This window comes from Vombatus ursinus, unplaced genomic scaffold (genome assembly GCF_900497805.2).
Source record: "Vombatus ursinus unplaced genomic scaffold, bare-nosed wombat genome assembly UNPS02014779.1, whole genome shotgun sequence".
Classification (NCBI taxonomy): domain Eukaryota; kingdom Metazoa; phylum Chordata; class Mammalia; order Diprotodontia; family Vombatidae; genus Vombatus; species Vombatus ursinus.
In genome coordinates, this window is record NW_020954557.1 from 52,034,698 (window position 1) to 52,060,369 (window position 25,672).

At 36.8% G+C, this 25,672-nt stretch overlaps 1 protein-coding gene across 2 annotated transcripts in view; it reads right to left on the reverse strand.

The window, feature by feature from the left end:
- CSRNP3 (cysteine and serine rich nuclear protein 3) overlaps positions 1-25,672 on the reverse strand; it is a 122,756-nt gene that overhangs the window by 91,645 nt on the left and 5,439 nt on the right. For both annotated transcript variants that reach the window (XM_027866135.1, XM_027866133.1), the window contains exon 2: positions 8,145-8,315. In XM_027866135.1, coding sequence (XP_027721936.1) covers positions 8,145-8,292 — 148 coding nt within the window. In that variant the 5' untranslated portion in view covers positions 8,293-8,315. The remainder of the gene's footprint in view (positions 1-8,144; positions 8,316-25,672) is intronic.

The following is a 25,672-nucleotide window of genomic DNA, read 5'->3' on the forward strand; positions in this document are numbered from 1 at the left end:
ACTCAGCCACTTATTTACTTTATGACCCTGGGGAAGTCATTTGATCTTTCTGAGCTTCAGTTCCCTCATCTATAAAACGGAGATAATAATAGCACCTAACTCACAAGATTATTGTAAGGATCTAATGAGATAATATATGGAAAAGGCTTTGGTAGCCTTAAATCACTACATAAATGCTAACTATTATTATTTAGACATAATGTACTGCCACTTATTTGGACAGGCAAGAGCTCTGCTAACCCAACAACATCCTCTCCTGTGACCTGATTGAAATTTTTATTACTAAAAGTACTCCTTAGAGTTAAGTCATTGTCTCCAGAGGTTCTCAAAATGCACAGTTATTGCATGGAGGTAAAGGAAGGCTGGGGAATATTAACGAGGGCTGGCTAAGCATCGAATCTTCAGGGCTGGAAGGAGGTCATCTAATGTAACTCCTACCTCAAGAAAAAAATTCATCTACAACATCCCAGAAAGGCATTATCCAATCTCTTCTCAAAGATTTCTAGTGGGGCAGCTAGGTGGCACAGTGGATGGAGCACTGGCCCTGGGGTCAGGAGGACCTGAGTTCAAATCTGGCCTCGGACACAACTTACTAGCTGTGTGACCTTGGGCAAGTCGCTTAACCCCAATTGCCTTGCCAAAAAAAAAAATATTTCCAGTAACGGGGCATTTACCAACCCCCAGAAGTAGTTATTCCACTGTTGGACAGTTCAAATTATGAATTACCAATTATTTTCCATTGGTTAAGACATTAACTTTAAATTTTTTGATATGGTGTTCTGTGAATACCATGTCCAGTGCCTTCCAACTCTCTTCTTCAAGAAAGTATTCATTATATAAAGGTATAAGCCTTCAAGTCTACATATCATAATAAATGATTTTGCCACTTTCATTTCTTAATACTGAACCTTATTTTCCAGCATATTTACCTTGTAGGGGTATCCATTTTGATGTGAATCCCTTCAGAAAACTATTATATATATGTATTTTACTTTTTAGGCTCTCTTTAAGTTTAGGGCTCCTACTTGTATCCTCTGGATTTCCTGCACAATGAAATAAAATATGTCCTCTATGGATACGCATTTGTTACCTTGAGTGATTGTAAGAAAGCTTGGGAATATTCTTACCTTTATCTGTGGAAATTTTAACACAAACTATACTTGGAAACTTAAGAATATGACTTTTGGGGGTTAGCCCCTAGAATGGATCAGATCTAGTATGAGCCCAAAGTATTAGGAAGGTCCTGGGTCAAGGACCATATTTACTCTTGTATAGGTTATTCTTCTGCTATCCTCAATAGACTATAAGCTCCTTCACAGCAAGGGTTATTTCCATGTTTATCTTTGTATTTTAGTGCCCAGTTGAGTACCTGGCATATTAATAAGTGCTTAATAAATATTTGTTGAATTCTTAAAGTACATCCCATTTACAATGCCAGCAGCATACAAATTATTCCATATAGATAACAACTAAAATGGCATAGTCAATGTACAAGATTGTTCATTGTATAGAATTCATCATTCTAGATGTTCTGTTGACCATTTGCCAGAACAAATATTTAGCTTTATTATACACACCCCTTCTTTTGTGATGCTATTTCTACTAGGATGCACTTAACAAATGACCTCCTAATAAAAAAAGTTATTACCATTTTTGAAATGAGGAAACTAAGGTCCAAAAAAGTTTAAGTGACTTGCCCATAGCTTCATAGCTAATAAGGGTAAGAGGAGAGTTTCAAACTAATGTGTATATTGACTTCCCAGTTCAAGTTAAAATCATAGTTTTTCATTTTTTCTTTTAAAGAACCAATATATTTAAAGTTAAATTACTATGGCTGTCCCCCTATTTATTGGGTATTTGTCATATTAAGTGTCTCTAATAAGGCAGGCGATAACCATTTTTGCAAACTTATAATGGGCAAATAGACAAACTATGAGTCTCAACTTTGTTCCCTTGTACAACAGTCTCTCTACCTCCAAGTCCCATTGTTTCCCTTTCCCCCTACTCACTCCACTATGTTCTCATGGAGACCTGTGTTTTGGCCATTCTGTTATGAAAGTCTTTGCAACTAATGATTCATCTGTCTTAGATCCCTGGTATTAAACACAAAGGTACTTCAGCTGACTCTTTGGAGGGTTTATTAGCCACTTGCTACACTTTGTTAAGGCCAGGATGCATAAGATAATTTTGTTGCTCTAGTAAAGTCGCTGTCCTCCATCTAAAGTTGTTTATGGATGTGTGGCCCCAGGAGTTCCACACTCACAGAGAAAATGGGACTTTCCTGATCTTACAATTGACTAGCAGATTGCTCACATGCTCGATAGGGCAAAGTCCACTACTCATGACCAGCACTATGGAAGATTCTTGGACAGACTATGCAATGAATGAATACTTCACCTAATCTCACTCCAGGGTCAAGCTAGACGGAGCAAAAAATATTTTTAATTGATACTAGACCTGATTTTTGAAATCAAACAACCATGATTTAACAAAAGTGATAGGCAACAGATATGTTCCTGAGAAGCTATGGGTAAAATATTTTTTTCTAAACCAACTCCCCAACTAATACACACACACACACACACACACACACACACACACACACACACACACAATTCACAGATGTTTCACCTTAATTGATCTTTAATTAGCATTGTTTCTTTTGAATTTCTTGGTCATCTTCCACCTCCTATCCTACCCCCTCCCCTATCTTTGTTCTGCACTTAAAAGCTCCTTCTCTATATTAAAAAAAAACCCTCTTTGAAATGTAAATAATCACTCATAAATTTATTTATATTTAATTTTGTATCTATATATGTAGCTATTTTTCTCTACATATATATGGATATATAGATAGATTCACATTTTCTTCAAGTGGGACACATACTTTTGTAGGTTGAAAATCACTTTTGGCTATATAAATGGCTAATATAAAATGTATAATGAAAGATATGCTCCGTCTAGCTTGACCCTGGAGTGAGATTAGGTGAAGTATTCATTCATTGCATAGTCTGTCCAAGAATCTTCCATAGTGCTGGTCATGAGTAGTGGACTTTGCCCTATCGAGCATGTGAGCAATCTGCTAGTCAATTGTAAGATCAGGAAAGTCCCATTTTCTCTGTGAGTGTGGAACTCCTGGGGCCACACATCCATAAACAACTTTAGATGGAGGACAGCGACTTTACTAGAGCAACAAAATTATCTTATGCATCCTGGCCTTAACAAAGTGTAGCAAGTGGCTAATAAACCCTCCAAAGAGTCAGCTGAAGTACCTTTGTGTTTAATACCAGGGATCTAAGACAGATGAATCATTAGTTGCAAAGACTTTCATAACAGAATGGCCAAAACACAGGTCTCCATGATAATTAAATGATAGTGAAACAAAGAACTACAAAGATGACAGAGCCTAAAGAAACAATGCTATAAAATTATATTATTGAGAGACTTATCAACAAAAAAAGGCTAGAAATAAGAGAAAAATAGCTTGATGAAAAGATTTTGAGAGCTGACATAACCGAAGAAGTGGCCACATACAAAAAAGATCATATAAAACACTTGTAGCAGGGTAGATGGTCAATGTGTTCGCATGAGTATATCCCCACGGTTCAGAGATCAAGGGTAAGGTCGAGGAAAGATTTGGAAGTCTGTGAAGCAAAATAATGTCTGTTCCACAAAGGCAAGAATGATTAGCACACTTATCAAGATTATGATGTCAATCTTTATTTTCCTCAATAGTGAGGATGGTGACCGACGACCAAACAAAAGAAAATGGACTTAAATTAATGGCTTTCTTAAACCAAAGAAAGCTCTAATTCACCATAATGGTTATGAGACAAGTAAGAAGCTTACTGTGGAAGCTCCTTATCTGAAAATCTTCATGATGTGTGGGGACATCCAGCCATCTGTGATGACTTTGGAAAAGTCTCTTCTATACTGCCAGCTGTATAATTCCAACTAAATTTGGAACTGAATACATTTGCATTTTCTATCCCACTTTAATAGTTGGATTCAGTTTATAGGTATAATTTTGGAGTTAGCTGACAATGTTTTCAAGACAAAGTTTTAAATCATCAACTTTTGTTTTTCATTTTTCTTTGACTAATCAGTTAAGACCTCCTTCCAAGTATTTCTTCCTTTCTTACTCTTTCATTCTCCTGTTCTCCCTTGCTTTTCCCCATAGGCTAAAAAACTAAGCCCAAACCAACAAGATGAAATTTAAAAAGCAGAAATTTAAATTTCAGTGTTTTTCAAGCAATCAGCTGCACAAGTACAGGGCATGAGAGAGTTGGCTTGAAAACAACTCATAAGAAAAAGGCTTAAATTTTTGAATTGACCACAAGCTCAATATGGACAAGAACCAGTTGCTGATAAAAATAGTAATGTAAACTTCAGCTATGTTAAGAGAAAGAAGACTCTCAAAATCAAGGGAGGTAATACTCCCACCACATTCTGCACTGGTCAGACCACATCTAGAGAGTGATGTTTGGCTCTGAGTACCACACTTTAAGGACATCAACAAATATGAGTGTCTAGAAATAACAACAGGTGCCATTCATATAAGGCTTACATACATTATTTTATTTAATCCTAACAAAACTGTATAAGGTAGTCATTCAAGAGACATTTATTAAGTGCTTCCTATTTGCCCAGCATTATACTAAGCACTGAAGCTAGAAAGTAAGTTAACAGCAGTCCCTGCCCTCAAGGAGCTCACTTTCTATGAAGGGAAGAGGGTATATAATAAGTACCTATACAAGATACATTTCCAATTGAGAGTGAGCAATATATATGTTTGGACATGGCTGATGCAGGGATTTGTTTTGCTTCACTATACATATCTGTAATATAGGTTTTTGGTTTGGGTAGGGGAGGCTGTTTATTTTGTTTTGTTTTGTTTTTGCTTTCTCAATGGTGGAAAGGAGGAGGCAGGAGAGAGAGAATTCAGAATTAACAAAAAAAGAGTAGATGAAAGGTCACCTTGGAGGGGAAGGCACTAGCAGGTGGGGGGACCCAAAAATGCCTCCTGCAGAAGGTGACATGTCAGCCAAGACTTGAAGGAAGCCAGGGAGGCTAAGAGGTGGAGTGCAGGAGGGAGAGAATTTCAGGCACAGGAGACAGCCAATGCAAAGGCAGAGGCTAAAGATGGAGTGAGATATAGCAACGTGATGGTGTAAGATGTAACAAAGATGTGTGAGCTATAACAAATAGGCCAATATGGTTAAATCTTAGAGTTCATGGAGGGAAATAAAGTATAAAAAGACTTGAAAGGAAGAAAGAAGCCAGAACTTTTAATTCCAAACACAGGATTTTCATCCTAGAGGTAATAAGGAACCACCTGAATTTACTGAGTAGATGGCTGAACTTATACTTTAAAAAATTACTTTAGCATCTGAGTGGAGGATAGATTGGAGCAGGGGAAGAGATGAAGGAGAGAGACCAATGAGAAGGCTATTTCAACAGTCTAGGCCAGAGGTAATGAGAACCCTCATAGAGAGTTTCCTCATTTGGGAGTTTGTGTATGATTGTTTTGGGGCCTGAAATCACAGATCCAGCCCCCATCCCTATAGAGCCCTTTCTTAAGTGACTTCTAATGTCCAATTTATACTCACAAATATGTACATATTATAAAACAACATTGCAGAATTTGACATACCCTTATTCAGAACATAGCTAGACAGATAAGCTTATTCTTTTTTTTAAGAAGTCTTTCAAATTTTATTTAGCCATTTGTTTTTGTATATTTACAATCAGGTATTTTCTCAGATGCTAATTTTGTAATAGCAATTTGTGGGCAACCCAGAAAGGACTTCATGAAAATATGTGGCCAAGCTTTTGTCATGACATTTAATAACAGATTTTAACTGTACACATTCCAAGTAATAGATGCTTTCTATATTGTTTTATGGATAGAATAAAATTTCTCTGCCTAAATTTGGAAGACAGGGGTAAGAATAAAAAGTAGTTTGCAATTAATAAGAATAAGAACAATAACTGGCCTTCATAGAGTGCTTTGAGAGGCAGAATGACCTTGAAGTCATGATGATCTGGCTCAAGTGTTCACATCTGATGCACACTGGATGTGTGACCCTGAGCAAGTCACTTAAGCTCTGAGTAAGCCATGACACTCTCCAAGATTCTTAATTGTAAAGCTGGTGATGACAGGCATTTCTAAAAAGGGAATTTCCTCACTGAAACTTCCATACACAAATGAAATCACAAGTCTAGCCCAATAAATAAATACTGGGTGTCCCAAAGGTCTTAGCTTAAAACTGCACTAAGACGTTTGGGATACCAGAGTGCTTAGCACTTAGTAGGTGCTTAATATTTAGTTATTAACTGATTGGATAAGACTTCAAAGTTTGGAAAGTGTTTTTATATTCATTTGAGTCTCATAACCCTCCCTGGTGGGTACTTCTGGTATTATTACAACCATTCTATGGTTGAGGAAACTAAGGCACAGAAAGTTCAGTGATTTGTCCATTGTCACACAGCCAATATGTGCCAGAATCAGATTTTGATTCCAATTCTAGTACTTTATGCATTAAACTACATTACTTCTATTTTATTTTAGATATTGTCTCTTTCATTTTATCCTTAGGTTATTTATTTTTCACCATATCTTTAAGTTGCTTGGCTGGTTCTGAATCTAAGTCTTTTTTTCCTGCCATCCATGCATAATATATGCCAGAATATGGAACAGAGGATTAAGGGGGGACCCTAAGGCTGAAAAAGACTCCACCTAATTTTTTTTGTTGGGTACTCCTCCCCATCCCCATTCAATTACATGGAGGAATTGATAAACTAGGATGGCCTCAGAATGAGCCAGCCCTTGGCATTTTGTTGGAAGGGAAGCCCCTTTGGGTTCTGAAGCACTACAAATTGACAATAAAAAGTTAAACAGGAATTACAGGGGCCTACTGACTGATTCAGATAGAAGATTAAGACAAGGATACCCTAAACTCCTATTAACAAAAAGAAACTGGGTTCAGAAGCTAGACTTAATCTTAGCCTAGGGGCATTCTGCCTGGCCTGGGCACTTTGCTACCTATGATGACTCATAGCCTTGACTTCATGAGAAAAGAGCCCTTGGTCCGCCCTAACCAGAGAAAGAATTTCTAGCCACCAGACTCTAGTATACCATAAGCAGTCCATATCGACAGCAAATTCCCTGAAGAGATGAAGCCTAGAAGCTGATAGTCCAGAGGCACTCAGCAATTATAAGACCAACATGAACACAAGAGCATCGCAGCACCGTTAAGCAGTAACCAGCTGAGACCAGCAGATACCACACGCATGACTTGCGTACATGACAGAGAATCGTTGCCAGACTGAGACTACGCACCATGTGTTTCAGGTAGGAAACAAGGTCAGGGAGGAAGAACAGTAACATCACCAGGAGACATGAGTTACCCCTATATGCAAGTACCCTGTCCATACACATATGCCTATCCACATTTTTCCTAGCTGTATCTTCTCTTCCCACTTATGGTATAAAGAGTGTGCTTTTAGTTTATGGGGGAATGTTCTGTTGTTAACTTTTCTTATGGGGTATTTCATTAACTATTTTTGCTTTGAATTAATTATGTCCTCTGACTGACTATTAAAAATAAACCCATTAATGGGGGCTCATGCACTATGCTTTTGAGTGAATACAGCCCCTTAAGTACCCTAAACCTGAGGTAGCTTGTTTGGGTGATGCACATATAAATGAATTTAACTTCTTGGCCCTTTTTTGAAGGATGCGAAAAATGTGCAATTACTTTAAATGAGGGAATTAGATTAACTAAAAATATTCCCTTTTACTTTGAAAATTTTATAATTCTATGACTTTTTGAACCCAGTATTTCTTACAAATCTACCTTCTCCCAACTAAGGCCACTGGGACTCAGCAATGAGCCCTTTCCATTCCCTGTATCCTTTTAAAAAAATTGAACCAGTAGGTTAATACAGTCATATATATTACAGGAATTAGCGATATTGCTGCCTAAAAATACCTCAGCTTTAGCCAATAGCTCTGTGGATCTTTTTAGACCCATTAATTTTTTTCCCCAATAAGCATGTAGGTTAAAAATATATCTTATCCAACACAATTTTTAACACTGCAGAACAAAACAACTGGCACCAGATGTCATTTCAGTACTCACGGGTAAAATGATTAGAAGTGGATGGATTGACACTGTCCCCACTGTCTGCACTTTCACTACTAGAAACTTCATCATCTGATTCCCGAACGGAGGAACAGGGTGAGGAGCCATCGACTTCTTCAAACTTCCTCTTTAAAATTCCACTCATCGCTGCAGCACTGTCACATGTACCTGTAACAGGGACAGGAGCAATGAAGCATTGAAACATTTGACCACTGGCTGTGCAGCCAAGGTCTCTGAAGGCATTTTTATTTGGCATTTTAAACATGAGCTGGGCTACATCTTCTCCTGTGGAATGAGCACTAGGTGGGAATTTCCCAATGCCATGATCACTTTAAAAATACTTAAAATGTGATTATTTGATCATTTGGATTAAAAATGCATTGTTCGTTGAATATCATGTAATTTAATGTCTTTAATCCCTTATCCTTAGGGGAAAAAAAAGAAAATCAACAGAGACTCATGGAATTTTGAGAAACTATATATGCAAGTATGAATGAATGAATAAATGAAAAGCATTTATTAACCTCTTTGTGTATATAGTTATCCCTTCCCCACTGTGGTGGTTAGGGGCACAGTGCCCCCACTATCTGGAAAATCCACCTAAAATTTTTTGACCCTACCTTCATACCAGTGAAGAAGTCTGAATTTTTTTCTTTTTCTTTTATGGATTATTTACAGCACCTTATTGTAAAATTTAGGTTAAGTATTTGGTCATAGACTCTGTGTTGTCTGCTGAACTTCATGAGTCATCTGTGGCTTCTGCAAATTTCCCCCCCAAAATCCCATTTAATTTTTTATGCCAACCCACGATATATTGAAACCACAATGGGGAAAGTCACAATGTGGAAGGGATAACTGTATACCATCTCTCTCTATTTATCTATACACTATTTATACACTAAAAGGTGTGTGCTAAACACTAAGAATACAAATAAAAAAATAAAGTATCCTTGCCCTCAAGAGGTTTATATTCTAAGAGTCGTAAACAACACATGTAGGGAGTGGTGGCAAGGGAGAAATGTTTTGACATGGGAAGGTCCAGGGATGGTTAGTAAAGGCAAAGGGCAGTCAGTTGCCATGCCCCTTCCAGGGCAATGGCAGTATTGATTTGATTATGATTCACAGAGGGAGGTGTGGAAGGTTGAGGTGGGGGGGAGGGGAGGCTTCACCTGAAGCAACAAAACTACTGGTAAGATACCAGGTGCAGCTGGTTAGATATGGAGTGTCACGTGACTTTATGCTCATGTAATGTCCCACAACTTGGGACCAACATGGACCCCAAGGCATGAGTTCTTTGTTTTTTTAAAAATATTATATGAGATGGCTCTCTGTGAGGGCCAAAGGAGGGAGACAGGGAGAAATTCTGGCAATGTAAAAGGAGAACATATTACTGTTACTATTATTGCTATTTTACTTTCTACCTTAGGGTATTTGTCAAATTACTCAATTCAGCTTTCAGCCCTGCTCATTTCCTTGCAGACAACCCGTTTCACTTCCTTTGAGTCCTGGCTGTTGAGATGTAGATTTTAGGTGTGGAAGGGAGCTTAGATATATCATCTATTCCAAGGATTCTTAGCTTTTTTTGTGCCGGGGACTCCTTTAGCAGTTTAATAAAGGATCCTTTAGTAAAGATTCCTTTGCAGAAAAAAAAATGTTTTAAAATGCATAACATAAAATATACAGGATTACAGGGGAAGCCAATTCCACTGAAATATAACAATCAAAACATTAAAAAAAATCAAGTTCACAGAATCTATGTCACGAATTCTTGATTAGTCCAAAATCATTCTACAGATGATAAAACTGAAGTCTGGAGAAGTGATGAAGTGATTTACTCGAAGGCAAGGTCACTATAAAATAGCAAGGCCAGTATTCAAACCTAGATTTCCTGACTTCAAATTCAATACTTTTTGCCATTAGACACTGTCACTTGTCCTTACTTTTGTTGTTCAGCTGTTTCAGTTGTGTCCTACACTTCATGGCCCCATTTGGGGCTTTCTTGGCAAAGATACTAGAGTGATTATCAATTTCCTTCTCCAGACCATTTTATAGATGAGGAAGCTGTGGCAAACAGGGTTAAGTGACTTGTCCAGGATCACAGAGCTAGTAAGTATCTGAGGCCAGATTTGAACTCAGGAAAATGAGGCTTCCAGGCAGGCTGGCACTTTAACACCACCTAGCTGCCCTGGAGCCGAAGACCCGAGTTCAAGTCACTGTTGCTTCTCAGACAAACACTCATATCACCATCAGCATTTCTAAAATTTAGTTTTCAATAAGCAGAGGGCATAGATATTCAGAAAATATTTGTTGACTATACTATTTTATTTATTCTAACTCCAACCAGAATAAGTCCATATATGAACTTTGGGGATGATGCTCCATTTGTAAATTTTCTAGAAAGCGAGATTTCAATTATCAAAAAGGATGAGGTAGCCTCAATGCATCACCTAATGGTCTGGAAATGAAATTTGGTTTCTATCTCTGTTTTTTTTTGTTGTTGTTGTTGTTGTTGATAATGATTTTTTTTTCCTTTAACTACCCTGCAGATCTGAACTTGGCTTCCACTTTGAAAAATGTGAACAATAACACGTATCTATGCCTACCTCAATGGGACCTAAAATCATTAAGTTCATATAAATATTTTGAAATAAAGGCTCTATAGTATAGTATAGAAAATATAAAATAGCCAATGCCACATGGAGACATAATGTAATATAAAAAGATATACTTTGAAAACATAAGCTGTTGTTATAATGAAATAGTGCTCAAGTAACAGTATTTTAATCAAGAAATGAGTGAAATTCTCCAACTAAATGCTACCATTTCACTATTCCATGAAATACTACTTGTTTTATAAGCCTTACAGAGTAGTCTAACAGGTTATATATAGTAAGTATTAAGTGGTATTAACAGAGTTTTTCATTATTTTAATTAAATACACACAAAGTATTTATCTTATGTAGTAAGATCTCAAAATTTATTGAATTGCTTATGGGCTCATAGAATTTCAGAGTTGATAGAGATCTTATTGGTCTTCTAGTCCAATGTCCTCATTTTATAGGTGAAGTTATGAGCCAACCCAAGGATATATGGCTAGCTTGTGACAGAACTGAGATCTTCAGTTGTTTTTTTTAATTTTTTTTTATTTTTAGGCAATTGGGATTAAGTAACTTGCCCAGGGTCACAACACAGCTAGTAAGTGTCAAATGTTTGGTCTGAGGCCGTATTTGAACTCAGGTCCTCCTTACTTTAGGGCCAATGTTCTTTCCACTTCACCACCTAGCTGCCCGGAGATCTTCAGTCTGATTACATATAAAGTCATTTGGAAATAAATAGAACCTTTAGAAAAACAAAACCTCCAAAACGACTCTAGATACGACAATTGACTAAAAATATTATTTTAAATTAATGTTTGATAGTGTGGAAAGAACACTGGACTTTGAGTCAAGAGAACTGAGTTGAACTAGGGTTCTGATTCTTATTAGCTATATGTCCACAGGCAAAGTCACTAAATTCTCTCAGAGCCCTAATTTCATCTTCTGAAAAAATGGGGATTTTAATATTTGCATTTGCATTCATTCTTTAACAGGAGGTCAGATGATATGAGAAAATTGTTTTGTAACCCCTAACAAGGCCTAACTCAGACACCATTAAAGCGGCATAAATCATAGATGCTTTACATAGGGAGAAATAATGAATAGTGGTCAAATTATCCCCCCTGAGCTACCACAACAGAATTTTTGACAACCTTGCAATTTACAAGTACGTAAATTATCTAAGATTTTCCATACTGAAAGACATTAATGTTTCTGTAATAAAGGTTTTCTTCCTAAAAGTCTTAGTGCAATTTTAAACTTTAATGAGATTTTAATAAATTTTTTTTGGGGGGGGATAAAAATAAAGCATCTCTTTCAACACTCCCGAGGAGTCATTGATGTAGATACTTTTTGCACCAATGTGGATTCTACCTCTCCAGTATTCTTCATGAGTTATTGTTAACTATCATTTGGTGGCCAGCTCTTTAGTGATGAGCCTCTCTGAACTTAACTCAGCTGGTCCTTTAATAATTGTTCTTTTGCCTGGTTCATACTCAAGAGCTCCACTGACATAGGCTTCAACAAATACAGGACAACCCCACACGATAGACATGAAAATAAGACTTTAATAGAGTGATCGTTTCCCTGGCAAGGGAAACTTTCCCTGGGCAAGTCACTTAACACTATTTGACTCAGTTTCCTCATCTGTAAAATGAGCTGGAGAAAGGAATGGCAAACCACTCCAGTACCTTTTCCAGGAAAACCCCAAATAGGGTCATGAAGAGTTCAGACACAACTGAAATGACTAAACAACAAAAAGTAAGGGGTATCCTTTCTTTGTCATGTTACAAAATTGCTCTAAATTATGTTTTCCAGGTTTGAATTTTCATGTGTTGTTTTTCTAGAGTGGTGGATATACCCCTGCATTGTATTGCAAGAAACCAATTGAACAGAAGAAATAATTTTTCTTCTGCCATGTTCACTTCCAAATATTCTTGTTTTTTGCTTTATGATGTTAAATATCATAAACCTATTCATACATGTACACCACTTTAAATAAAACCAGTATGTAAAATCCTTGGATTTACAAACATTCAGTTCCAAATCAGTTCAACAAATATATATGTGTATATGCACAAATATATACAATATACAAATATATATGACATGTTTTATATATAAACACATATATAAAGTACTAATCAAAGCTACATAGACCTCTCTATCTAAAACATCTAGATGAAAGGCCACGTGGGAAAACGAAAATGATTCCTTCCTCTCAAAGAACTTGAGTTCCTATTTATCAAACAGCAGGATATTTTGCCAAAGGATTCCTTTAATAGTCTTCCCTAGTGCACTGATTGTTGACAAAATTCCCAAGAATGCTTCTCCTTCATAAAACAAGGTACACCTGCAGCCCCTCAGATTTCAATAGGAGTTCCACACAACACAATGAAACACAAAATGCAACTAGACTTCAGAAAGTCACCCAGGGAGGACTTAACTCAAACCTTCATCTGCCACAAGCTGGCATTTCAAAGGCAAGTTTTGGGGGTTTTTTGAAAGCTGAGGCACTCCTCTAAATAATCTTTCCTTTATACTTTACCAACAATAGTGTATTATGTTCCTTGAATTCACCCCTTGGACACCTTTCCAGTGCCTTTTTCCAATCCCCAGAAAATGCTAATCAAGTCCTAATCAGTTTAAAGCTTTATTAAACAGGCTGGAATTGAATTGTTATTTCTGACTCACAAACAGGATGTCTTCTTTATTCTTATAAGATGTGCCCACTGCTCAGTAGCTGCTGGGCACACTTATGGAGCAGTAATAGAAAAAGATTAATGCTTGTGCCCCCTTGCTCTTCTCAAATACCGAGTTAAAAACAACAGCAACAGATAGATACACTATCATTAAAAGTCCAATTAATTGATGAAATGTTTATTTCTAGCCTCCCTAGAGACAAAATAGAATGGGTAAGCTTAGAGGGAAAGGGGATTGGTAGTAAAAAAAATAGATTAAAATTTAGATAAGAAGAAATATTGCATAAGAGGGAATTAGGATCTAGTGCTAACCTGGACCTATATCCAAAGTCTTCATTTTTCAGATGAGGACACTGAAGCTCAGAAAGGCCAAATGGCCAGTCAACTTAGGTATTAAGTAATAGAGATAGCATTTGTAACAAATTCTTTGGCACTTTCCACTACACAGTACAAATGAAGGATGGATGGAAATGTAAATTGCTAAGGTTTCTAGAAAATGAAGCTCAGTTTGGCCACCTATACTCCTTTGAAATCATAGCCAGGTAATTTTCTACCACAATATAAGGGTATCCTAAAAATGATTCCCTAGTCTCCCTAACTGCAGCATTTTATACCCAAAGCTAACAAGTTCTCACTCCCTATCTCATACTTACTGGAAGTTAAAGGCCATTTCTCCCTTCTCTGTTTCTCTGGTCAAAAGTATAAAAAAATCAATGATCATTTCTTATAGAATAACCCTTAAGTTATTCATAAAACTGAAACTACCTCCGGGGTGGGGGTGGGGGTCAGTTTATAATCTTAAACAAATGTAACAAGCATTGGACATTTTAGGCAATTATGCTTTCAGAAATATTTATTCAGACAAACTTCGCTGAGCTTACACAAAAATTACATTTTTCCAAGGTTACCTGCTAGCAGTTCCATAACATACATTTTTTCTTCATGAATTTTATTAGCAACTCCTTAAGCCAGAAACTCTCAAACTTTTTGGTCTCAGGATACTTTATGCTCTTAAAAATTACTGAGGATCTGCCAAAAAACTTTTGGTCATGTGGGTTGTATCTATTTCTATTTATTGTATTGTAAATTTTAAAATCTTAATATTATTATAAAATATTTTTGACCTTGTCAACCTGAATTAAGGAGAAGGCAGCCAATGTAGCAAAAATTATGATTTTTTGTTGGGGCAAAGAGTTGCAACTAGGGTTCTACTCAGCAGCAGGTGCCGAGGAGCCTGTAGAGGGGGCTGGATGAAGGGTTCTTATAAAGTATGTGGGCAGAGGGAGACGGGCTGCAGGTGCAAGAAGGTTGGGACATTCTATGATTTCACAAGGCAAGTTGTTTTGCACAACCACTGAAAGTCCAAAGGGAAAGCTTGGGAATCCCAGAAGGGAGAGTTTAGGACATCTACAAAATAATCTGAGACTGGGAGTGACAATATCTGGTCAACTTCAGGCAATTCATGGGTCTGGGAATAGGGACAAGGTCAGCTTCAGTCAGCTGCATTTGACATGGACCCCCCTGAAAGGGTCTTGGGACCCTCAAGGTGTCACCAAACCATACTTTATGCATCTCCTGGTTTCTCTCTTAGATGTTTTCAAATTCCCACCACCTTATAAAGATCAAAATTGGAAAAAACTTCCTAATAATTTTAAATTCTGCCTCAGACACTTATTAGCTATGTGACTCAAGGCAACTCACTTTCAGTTCTATGCCTCAGTTTCCTCATTTGTAAAATGAGAAAGTTGGAGTCAATGCTCTGAGTTTCCTTTGAGCTCTAAATCTATGAATGGAAGATTTCCTCATGATTTCTATGCATCAGTCACAACAAAACACATTTGTGTCACATATAGCATCAGAGGATTATCACGTAGTAATCAAAGGATGGCTAAAGGAATTGGACAACCCTATTTCTATCCCTCTTCCTGCCATTTATTGATATTTATCACTCTGCCCTTCCTCACCTGGGCCTCAGAATTCTTTTCAATCACATTACTAACCACTATCCTAGCCCTTTCCTGATTAGCTAACTGTGTGACAATGAAAAGATCACTCGATTGGACAAGGGATTTACATGCCAGAATATATAGGTTCAAATTTAACTAAAAAATAGGTATTAAGTGCATTCTGTGTGTAGGATACTATACAAGGTGAAAAAATATAAAGAACCAAAACAAACAAACAAAGCCAGTCCCAGTTGCTGGAAAGGAAGTGCATTCTAGACATAAAGGACCACCTAGGCAAAGGAACAATGGTAAGAGGGAATAGAATGCCACATACAGGAAATAGCTAGGAGGCCATTTACCTGGAATGACTAGTGATTAAAACAGAGTAATATGAAATAAGGTAGAAAAAACATGAAATAAGATGGGAAAGGAATGTGGAAGCCAAACTGTGGAAAGTCTTAAATGTGAGGTGGAGAAACTCATCCTAAGAACAACACAGAGCCATTGAAAAGTTGAAATATTTTCTGTGTGGTCTTGGACCAGTCACTTAATCCTCTTTGGGCCTCAGTTTTCTGATCTTTAGAAATACAGGGGGGCAGCTAGGTGGCACAATGAATAGCACACCAGTCCTGAAGTCAGAAGGACCTGAGTTCAAATCCAACCTCAGACACTTGATACTTACTAGCTATGTGACCCTGGGCAAGTCACTTAACCCCAATTGCCTAGACAAAAAAAAAAGAAAGAAAGAAAAAAGAAAGAAAGAAATACAGGAATTGGAAAAGGTTCTCTTCCTCTTAGCTCCCAAGTTTATAGTCAAAAGGAAAGGAGAGTACAGAAAACAGGTAGAGGCAAAATTCCTGAAAGCTCAGAGAGACCAGAAGGCAGGAGAATATAAAAACAGGGCAATTTCTGGCAAATTGCCGACTAATTGTTGCACAATAAAATGCTGAATGCCATGAAATGAGAGGAAAAGCCCCATGCGCTACTTTCTAATGGACAAATGGAGGAAATAGTTTGCCAAAAGGCTGAAATCAGGCAAACCACCTAGCTACAAAGACTACTTTGAATTTTCAACATTCCACATATTCTGCAAATCCATTCATTCAACAAAGATAGCCTCTTCAACAGCACCATGGCTGCTTCTTCAGAAACACATCTGGGAGGATATGACTGTACCTGCTGCCAGCAGGACATGAATTTGTCTGGGAGGTTGCAAGGTAGAATCTCTCAAGGTGCTTTCATGGGGGCAGCACCACTAAGAAAGATGCTGTTGTCAATTTGCCAGCGCAGAGCTTCAAGTGGGCCAAACACTCTTCTAGCCAGGTTTCTGTTCCCTGCTCACTTTTCCACTGGATAAGAGGGTGCTAATAATAGTAGCTCACCTTTTAAAAACACTTTAAAGTTTATAAATCACTTTTATATACATATAATATACTATAATATACAACAACCTTGTGAGGTAAATATTATTACTATCCCCATTTTACAGATGAGGAAACTGAAGCTCAGAGAAATGAGGTGAATTACCCATTTTCACACAGCCACTAAGAGTCTAGGTGCCTAGATCTTCCTGCCTCCATTTACTCTATTACTAGCACAAGGCATGGCTGTGGCATTGGAGTTGTTTGCCCAAGTTGACTCTATGTTGTGTGGTTGGTGCAAATTAATTGTATGACACCAACCCAGGCCCAGTCCCCAGTAGAGCTGGGATAAGGGACGTAACTTGGAGAAGCCTTGAAGAGAATGATGGAGAGAAAGATATTACGGGGAAAGGGAAATCCACCCAAAAATCAGTGGATGTAGACTAAGGAATAATTGCTTCCATTTCATAAAGGTTCTGCTCCCCAAAAACATCTAGGGAATGGCATTGAGGAAGAAACCAGTTGGAAAGTGACCATGATAGCACAGAACATCAAGGAGTTTCAGGAAGCAAGAGTATGACCTTTTAATACCAGAGATTAAACAACACTATGTCTTTGGGTTGTTTTCCCTATTACAGTGATGAATTTGAAGAATTCTTCCAAATGTTCTCATCTGGTCCCACTGGGAACAAAGGCTGGGCCATGGAATAGCTTTATCCAAAGAGCATTATGAAACAACTGTCCTTTGCAGTAATTAAACTAGTAAATTTCATCTTATTAACAAACACGTTCTAAGCAACTAAGCTAATCATGTCAACCAAAATGTGAGTATCTATGTATGGGTGTCTTAAAGTACCAATATGCACCATATAGAATATGGAGGCCTTTCCAAAAACAAATTAGCTTTCAATGTTACTGCAAAAATGGCAAAAAAAAAAGTCAAACAAGATCATAGAATCATAGATTTAAAGCTGGCAGAGAACTTAGAGGTCATTTATTCCAACTCTCTAATTTTACAGTTGAAGAAATATGAAGGGGTTGGACAAATGGACTGTGAGCTCTCTTCTAACTCAATCTATGATCCCATGACACAGAGGCCCAGAAAGTAACTTGGAGTAACTGATGGCAGAGCTGGGATTCAAACTCAAGATCCCAAGACTCTAATCCAGTGTTATTTTCACTCTGCCATCCTACCTCTCCTGGTTATAATTGTTGAAAATGTGACTAAAATGCCAGGTAAAGTCAAGTTCTTAAGCAGGTTTCAATTTAATTTTTTGTACCTGCTATAAAAAATCAAGATGTGTCAGCCAGGATTCTTGATGGACTTGGCAGCCTTCTATACATTTTTTAAAATTCACAAATAGAAACCTGGGCAAGAAGAATTTTGAACAATTATCATGCTGTCTTTATAAGATTGCATTGTTTCTTTAGTGCTTAACCCTTTTGGGCAGCACCTGACTGAAAAATGATCCAGGCTCCTGAAGGAAAGTGGCTAACACATTTGGCATTCTCTTCCTTCAAAACAATTACCAGAAAGTCCAGAATAAAAGAAACCCCTTAAAAGATGGTCATCATAACTTCATATAACTGAATAAAATAAGGTTGTTTTTAAAGACCATCCTGATTTAAGATTTGGGAATATATCAAGGATTTTTGTTGTTGTTGTTGTTGTTATTGGTGGCGGTGGTGGTCCAGATCTGTGATTTATCAATCTTTGGTACTCCCTGTGTGGAAAATTCTCTCCACTGATGCAACTGAGGAACCCTTCTGTAATTTAAAGTCTGAAAAAATTGTTGGGAGGCACTGAGTGACTTGTTCATGGTCACATAGCTAGTCTATGTCAGAGGTGGGACTAAGACCCGGGTCTTCCTGATTTAAGACCCAGATCTCTATATACTATACTATTCTGCCTCTTTTGCCAAGGACAGGGTGAAGAAAATAGAGGGGAAAAAATAGAAAAACACTTTTTTGGGCAGGTTCTTAAAATTGTTATCATAAGCAAATTACAGATTTTTAGCATTGAAGAAAAAGAATAAAATTCAACTTATAGCTAATATAAAATAGTAATTAACAAAAATTTATACAATATAAGATTAAATCTGCATTGGGTTAACAGGGTCTCAAGGGAATGTGGTGCAAGGGATCTGCTGGTACAAATTAGAAATTGCTTCCAACAGAAATGAAAGATAAATCCTACATGTTGGGAGGAGCCCCAAACTGTAAACCACTACCCAGGGAGACTCCCCTGCTCAAATCATATTCACTAATGCACAGATTTAAAAGATGTCTCTCTCATCCCCCAAGTAGTTTATGGAAAACCACTTAATTCAAACATCTAATATGTTAAGATTGAATAGTTTTTCCATGAATCTTACTCCCAAAATAGGGAAAGTAAAGGAAAATATTGATCCCAGGTACTTCCCTTTAACAATTCCACACAAATATTATGTTAGCTGATTCAATGTTTCTAAACAATATCATGTAACATATAGTTTGACTAACAGGACTGGTGGCATAAATGGAGATGTCACTTCTTTTAACCCGTTTAATAGGCCTGGTCTCTCCAAACCCTATCAGCTTAATAGTAAAGCCCATTATATATTACCAAACCTGAAACATACCCAAGTAAAGGTCTAGAGATAGGAGTTTTTAAAATGGCAAACAATACAAAAAAAATCTGAAGAAACTGAACTCCATCACAATACAGCATGGTTCTATTTTACGTGGGGACTAACTACCTGGGAAAAGATTTCCAGGAAAAGATTATAAAGCTCTATCTAGTTCAACCCGTGGTTACCATAGTGACTATTTCTGCAAGCATCAGAGTACTTCGGATCAGCTCATTTAGTCCTATCTGGATTTGAACTCTAGAGAATTGAAGGCAAGGGATCCTGGAGGTTTCCCATTTTTAGAAATCACTTCTCATGATCCTGTGAAGCCTAAGCAAATCCTTTTGAATGGTTTGTAAGACCCATCTGTTCAAGCCCCATTGCTTGATTGACACAGAAAAAATCTGAGGTTGAGGTCTGTAAAGGGCAAAGCATAGAATTCTGCCTACTTGTTTTGCATTATTATAACTTGTACACATAAGCCCCTCACACCCCATGATGATCCAGATAGACAAGAAAGAGAGAAGAAAAAAGAAAGAGAAAGAAGGAAGGAAGGAAAGAAAGATACTTTCCAGCTTTTAGCTGCTCATTAACTGTTTTGAATCTAAAGGTTGATACTGACCCCTCTCCCCTCTTCAATAAAGACAACAATCTTGGCATTCAGATCAAATAAGTTGGCAGAAGGAAAGAAGACTGTTATTTTCTAGGAATGGCCTTCTTCACTGCACAATATTATATATCTGAATCCAAATCAACCAAAGTAATGAGAACAAATGGATTACCTACTGTTTACAGTGAACAAACTCAGTTTTAACATAGCTGTACCTCATTTTTTCCACATGAGGAAAACTACAAGAGTCTTGGGTGAATCTCTTTTCAAAGTTTTCTGTTAAGCAGCAAATAATCCTTTGCAGTTAGCTCAAAGAACATTCTTATAGACACGTCATAGACAACTGGCAATTCTAAAAATAAAAGCCACTATGACCATTTTCTCTAAGGTTGTTCCGAAATCAGAACAGAAATAAGAACAATTTCACAGAATACTATTAACTTTTCAAGTATATTTCCAACAAAGGATCTTTTTGGGACAGTTAAATTGCACCTTCAATTTATGACATAATGTAAAGTATAGTATTTTTAAAGAAGAAATAAAGGAGGCTCCTATGACTTAGAGCTGGAAAGGACCTCTGAGATCAACTGTACAAGAGGGGTTCATTTTATGAAGAAGAAACTCAAGCCCAAAGAAAAGACATGATCTTCCCAAGGTTACAGACATGACAAGTGGCAGAGCAAGGACATAACCCTCCAAAAGCTCCTCCAATTCCACTTCTAGCACTCCTACCATTAGACTGGAAATTTAGTTTCAAGAGTTCTGAACAGCTTCAATTCTCCTCCACCCCTGGACAATTTTAGTTTGACATAATTTTATCTTGACTTTTAAACTCTTCAAGGTACGAGATTTTATCCACGTGGACACTTGTGCAGCTCTTCTATGTTTCATGAGTTGTTGTGGATGAAAAATCCCTTGCCTGATGACTGGTTATCTAGTGATGACACTCTCCATCAACTGACCCATGCTCAAAGCCTTTTAAGCTTGGTAGAATCTAGCCAGGCTCATGCTAGAGGCAGCTAAGTGGCACCATAGTGCACAGAGAACTGGGTCTAGAGTCAGGAAGTTCCAGTTTATTCAGCCTCAAGAAATTACTAGCTGAGAAACCCTGGGCAAGTCACTTAAGCTCCTGGAGGGCTGGAGGATAGGGCAACTTTTAAACTCTTCCCAAAGTCTTTCTTTAGAGAGCCTTCCCAGTAACTTCATTCTCCATCAGCAGATCTACTTGGCTTTAATTCCAGAAGACAACATTCCCATACCCCAACCTGTGCCCCTACCTGGCTTTTTGGCTTCCTTTTGTGTGCTGTCTCCCCCAATTAGATCATGAGCTCCTTGAGGACAGGGACTGTCTCTTTTTCTTATTTGTGTTGCCAATGCTTAGCACAGTACCTGGCATATAGTAAGTGCTTAACAAATATTTACTGAATTAAACTGAATTGAAATTAACCATTATCTGCCTCACTTTTCACAACTAGAAGGGGATCATAGTACCTACTTTCCAGAGTTACTCTGAGGATAAAATGAAATTATATTTATAAAGCACTTAATATAGTGTCTGGCACCTAATAGGGATCCTTCCTTCCTTCCTCCCTTCTTTCCCTCCCACCCTTCCTTCCTTCTTTCCTCTGTTGACACAGCCTTAGAGAATAAGCGGTCAACTCCATTTCACAAGGGGATTCACAATAGGCCCTTATAATATTTTCATTGTTACTATTATGCATTACCAAATAAATAAGCATTTATTAATGCTTAATAAGTATCAGGGACTGTGTAAGGCACTGAGGATACAAATTCAAAGAATGAAAAAAAAATCCTTACTCACTAATGCCATGTGTATGTATCACACATTCAAGTAGTGGTGGCTATAAAGGACTGGGTAAATATTTGCACATGATCTGTGAAAATTAGCAACATTCTTTTATAGTAACCACACATATCTTACTCAGGTAAGAACAAAGAAAGATAAATGTTATTTTTAAATATGCAGGCACATCCTTGGTTGGAAACACTGCGTGCTGTGTATTCAAAATCAATTTACAGCCTCACTTTTACATATTTCATAAATTATAACAGTGATTAAATCTGCATACATACAAAATTTCACATTCATAAATGCCCAGAATAAAATTAAAACTTTAAGAATCTACTAAAGTGCAATGAATCACAAATGCCTTTCACCAGGTCAGTTAGAACCTGAAAAAAGATTTGTCGGGTACTCCATTAATGGTTAGCCAGCTAATGTGTATTTATCTTTCCATGAGAACTAATTACCACGCTTTGAAAAAAAGATTTGGTTTTATATATATATTGTGTGTGTGTGTGCACATGTGTTTTAATAAGATATTACAGACCATTAAAGGCTACGTAGTTTTATGCTCAAACCTGGGTATCTGATAGAGTCTAGTATTGTCCTGATGGACCAAGTTCTGTTTGAAATAATATTTCTATGTTTCTCTTCTACCTAGTGGCATTTGTTGAACACCTATAGCACTGACATTCCCACTGTTTGCTTAATAAACTCCACAGAGCTTCTGAGAATCCCTAAGGAAATGACAATTACCTATATGTTATGTTTTACTAAATATGTGTTTTTAATGTCTACAAAAATAGTGAAGATTGACTATTCATTTGACTAACTTTCCAAACAGAGGATGACATGTGGGGCAATTAAATGCTTGCGAATTACACAATGAAAAATCATTCTTAAAGTGATTCTTAAAGTGATTATTAAAGGATTCTTGAGCTTTGAAATTCATTTTATCCTATCTCCTTTGGAAACACAGAATCACCCAGATGAAATGATAAGGGAAAAGTGAAACTTTATTTTTCATTTCACATGCTACTTATCAGAAATGAATCTGAGTAAAACTCATCTAGTTTACCATGCTGCTCTGAATATAAAGTAAGCATATGAGTAAACTTTTAAATTAAAGATAAAAAGCATCATATTAGTATTAATTACTATTTTAAAAATAATTCAGGCAAATCTACTATTAACTCCATATTATGATACTATCCTTGTGGTGTCAGGAAGCATACTATATAAAGATCAGCTGAAGAAACTTGAGATCATTTGGCTTAGAAGGAAAAATGTAGATGGGAGTCGAAACATAATATATATCTTCAGGTATTTGAAGGGTTATCAAGGGGGAAAGGGATTAGACATTTTACTTGGAGCTAAGAGGCAAAATGAGGACCACTGGGTAGAGGTTGCAAAGAGGAAGATTTAGGTTTCAGTTTAATTCAGCAAACATTTATTAAACACTTAATATGTGCCAGTCACTGTCCTAGGTGCTGAATGCAAGGAGATTGTGGGTTTCTCTTCATTATAAGTCTTCAAGCACAGGCTAAATGGCCATTTACATAATGGGAATTTTATAGGAGGGATTTTTATTCAGGTACATGCTGGACTATATATATGTCTTCCTAAGTTTCTATGATCTCTAATTCTAAGACTCTATGTTATGATTCCAACTAGGTAGCAATTCTTGCCTGAGTGGTGTCAGGGAGTGAGGCTGTGGTGGACAGTAATTCTAATAAGCAGTGGGAAGGTATTGACACTCTTCTAATAATTTATATTATATTTATTTATGTACAGGTATTTGTATGCTACAAGACTCCTTGAGATTTGGGATGTAAGTCTTATTCCTTTCTCTATATGCCCAGGCCTAACACAATATGTTATACAGCAGAAGTGTTTAATGAATGTTTGTTGAATGATTCATGGAGGAATGAATAATTAGTACTGATTGACTAGCCTGCATGTTACTAAAAAATTCATAAGGTTTGGAGCTGGGGATCATAAGATCATAGTGTCATAGAACTAGAGCTGAAAGGAGTCTTGAGGCCCAGTTAGTCCAGCACCTTAATGTTACAGAAGAGGAAATGGAGGCCTGGATGAGTGAGGTGACTTGCCCAGAGTCATACAGGTAGTAAGTGGGAAAGACGAACTCAGTTTCTCTGACTTTAGGTCAATTTTTTTACCTAACACATCATGCTGCTTAATCATTCTTTATCTTTGGGACAAAAGTGACTTGAGGTTGCTGACCCTTACACTAGAAGTATAACATGATAAATTTTCAAATCTGTACATACAATAATGTCTCACTTATTCAATAGGCAGGCTCTTGGCAACCTCGTTGATTCATCAAGCATCCAGGAATCAGAAGTAAGCCAAAAAGGTTGAGAAAATTGTCATTTAAAAAGCCATTTTTTTCTCTAAAAGACAGAGAGCCAAATTAAGGCTCTACTCCAATGACTTCCTAACTTAGATTTCTGTGTAAAATGTGTTTTACATCTAGTTTTCCAGATGATACTAGACTAGAAAAAAACAAAATGGGGTTCTAGGGGTACTAAAAATATCAGAAATGACAATATCAACTAGACAGGTGGGGAGGAGAAAGAATAAAAAGTAGTCCTAGGCCATTTAATGTAAGGCCAAAAATCCCTATCTATCTCAATAGCCCCATAAAGGTATAAGTGTATTATTGCACAGTATAATAACTGATGTTCAAAATGATAGCTCAGCCATCAAGAAAAGTTTAAACTTTGGTCAGTATTCTGTGTTCAAAAATACATGGAATAATATTTGCAAATTTTCAAAAACATTAAAATGCTCAAATTTTTTAAAAATTAAGTGTTTAAAAGTCATAATCTTTAGTGATCTGGTAAATTCATTCAAAATGAATTTTATCATTTCTTGGAAGTTACAATCCACTAATGTCCTCCTTTTCTTTGCCTCATCATGGCTTTGTCCTAAATTCTTACAGGCTATGCCAATAAAGAACATTTTGGAAAGACTCTAAATATGAGGCCAATTATAAGCTCTTTGCTTATTGTCACGGCTAAGTAGAAAAAGATGCTAAGGCCACTGGTAATTCATGTCTTGGGGTTACCAGGGAATGTAAAGTTATGATCTACATTGGTGGAAATACTATATGAACAGATATCTTAAAATATTAATAAACTTGCATATCTCAACAGGCTAAAACTCATTTAACACACTTATTTATCTTTCGATAAGTATGATGGGACCATATTAAAAAATACGGCCAATTTTATTACATCTTCAACATGTGGATCTTCCAAATGTGCACTAGCATAAATACATAGCTCATTATTAAAGAAGTAGTATGCTATCAGTGGAAAGAACATTGAACTTGTAGTCACAAATGACTTGGTTTTGAAGCTTGTCGCTAACATTTACTGTATAATCCTTCATCTCAGTTTTCTCATCTGTAAAATGAGGACAATAATATTTAAACTATCCATCTCACAGGGCTATTGTAAGGAAAGTCTTTTGTACATCTTAAACTGCTACATAAATTAATACTTTTGTTATAGTTAAAATGCACACTGTACATACAATAAATACTACTTTTAGGCCTTCCTTTGGATAATATAAAGCTTGGATTTGGCATATTTTCCACCAAAAGTATATGCTGACCTACATTTCTTTACCTCCTTTTCATTCTGCATAGCCCCTTGGGTAAAACTGATATGAAATGATAGAAAACTGAAAAGCAAGGGCACAGAAACAAGCTTTGCTTTGAGGAGGGAGAGAACTGGAAGAATTAGTCCCCTGCAAATAAAGAAAATACACAGAATCTACTTTGTCAGTCTTCCACCATTACGCTTTTACAGTGTAGTCTGATTAAATTATTTTTTTGAAGGACGAGATGGATAAATTTGTTATGGGATAGT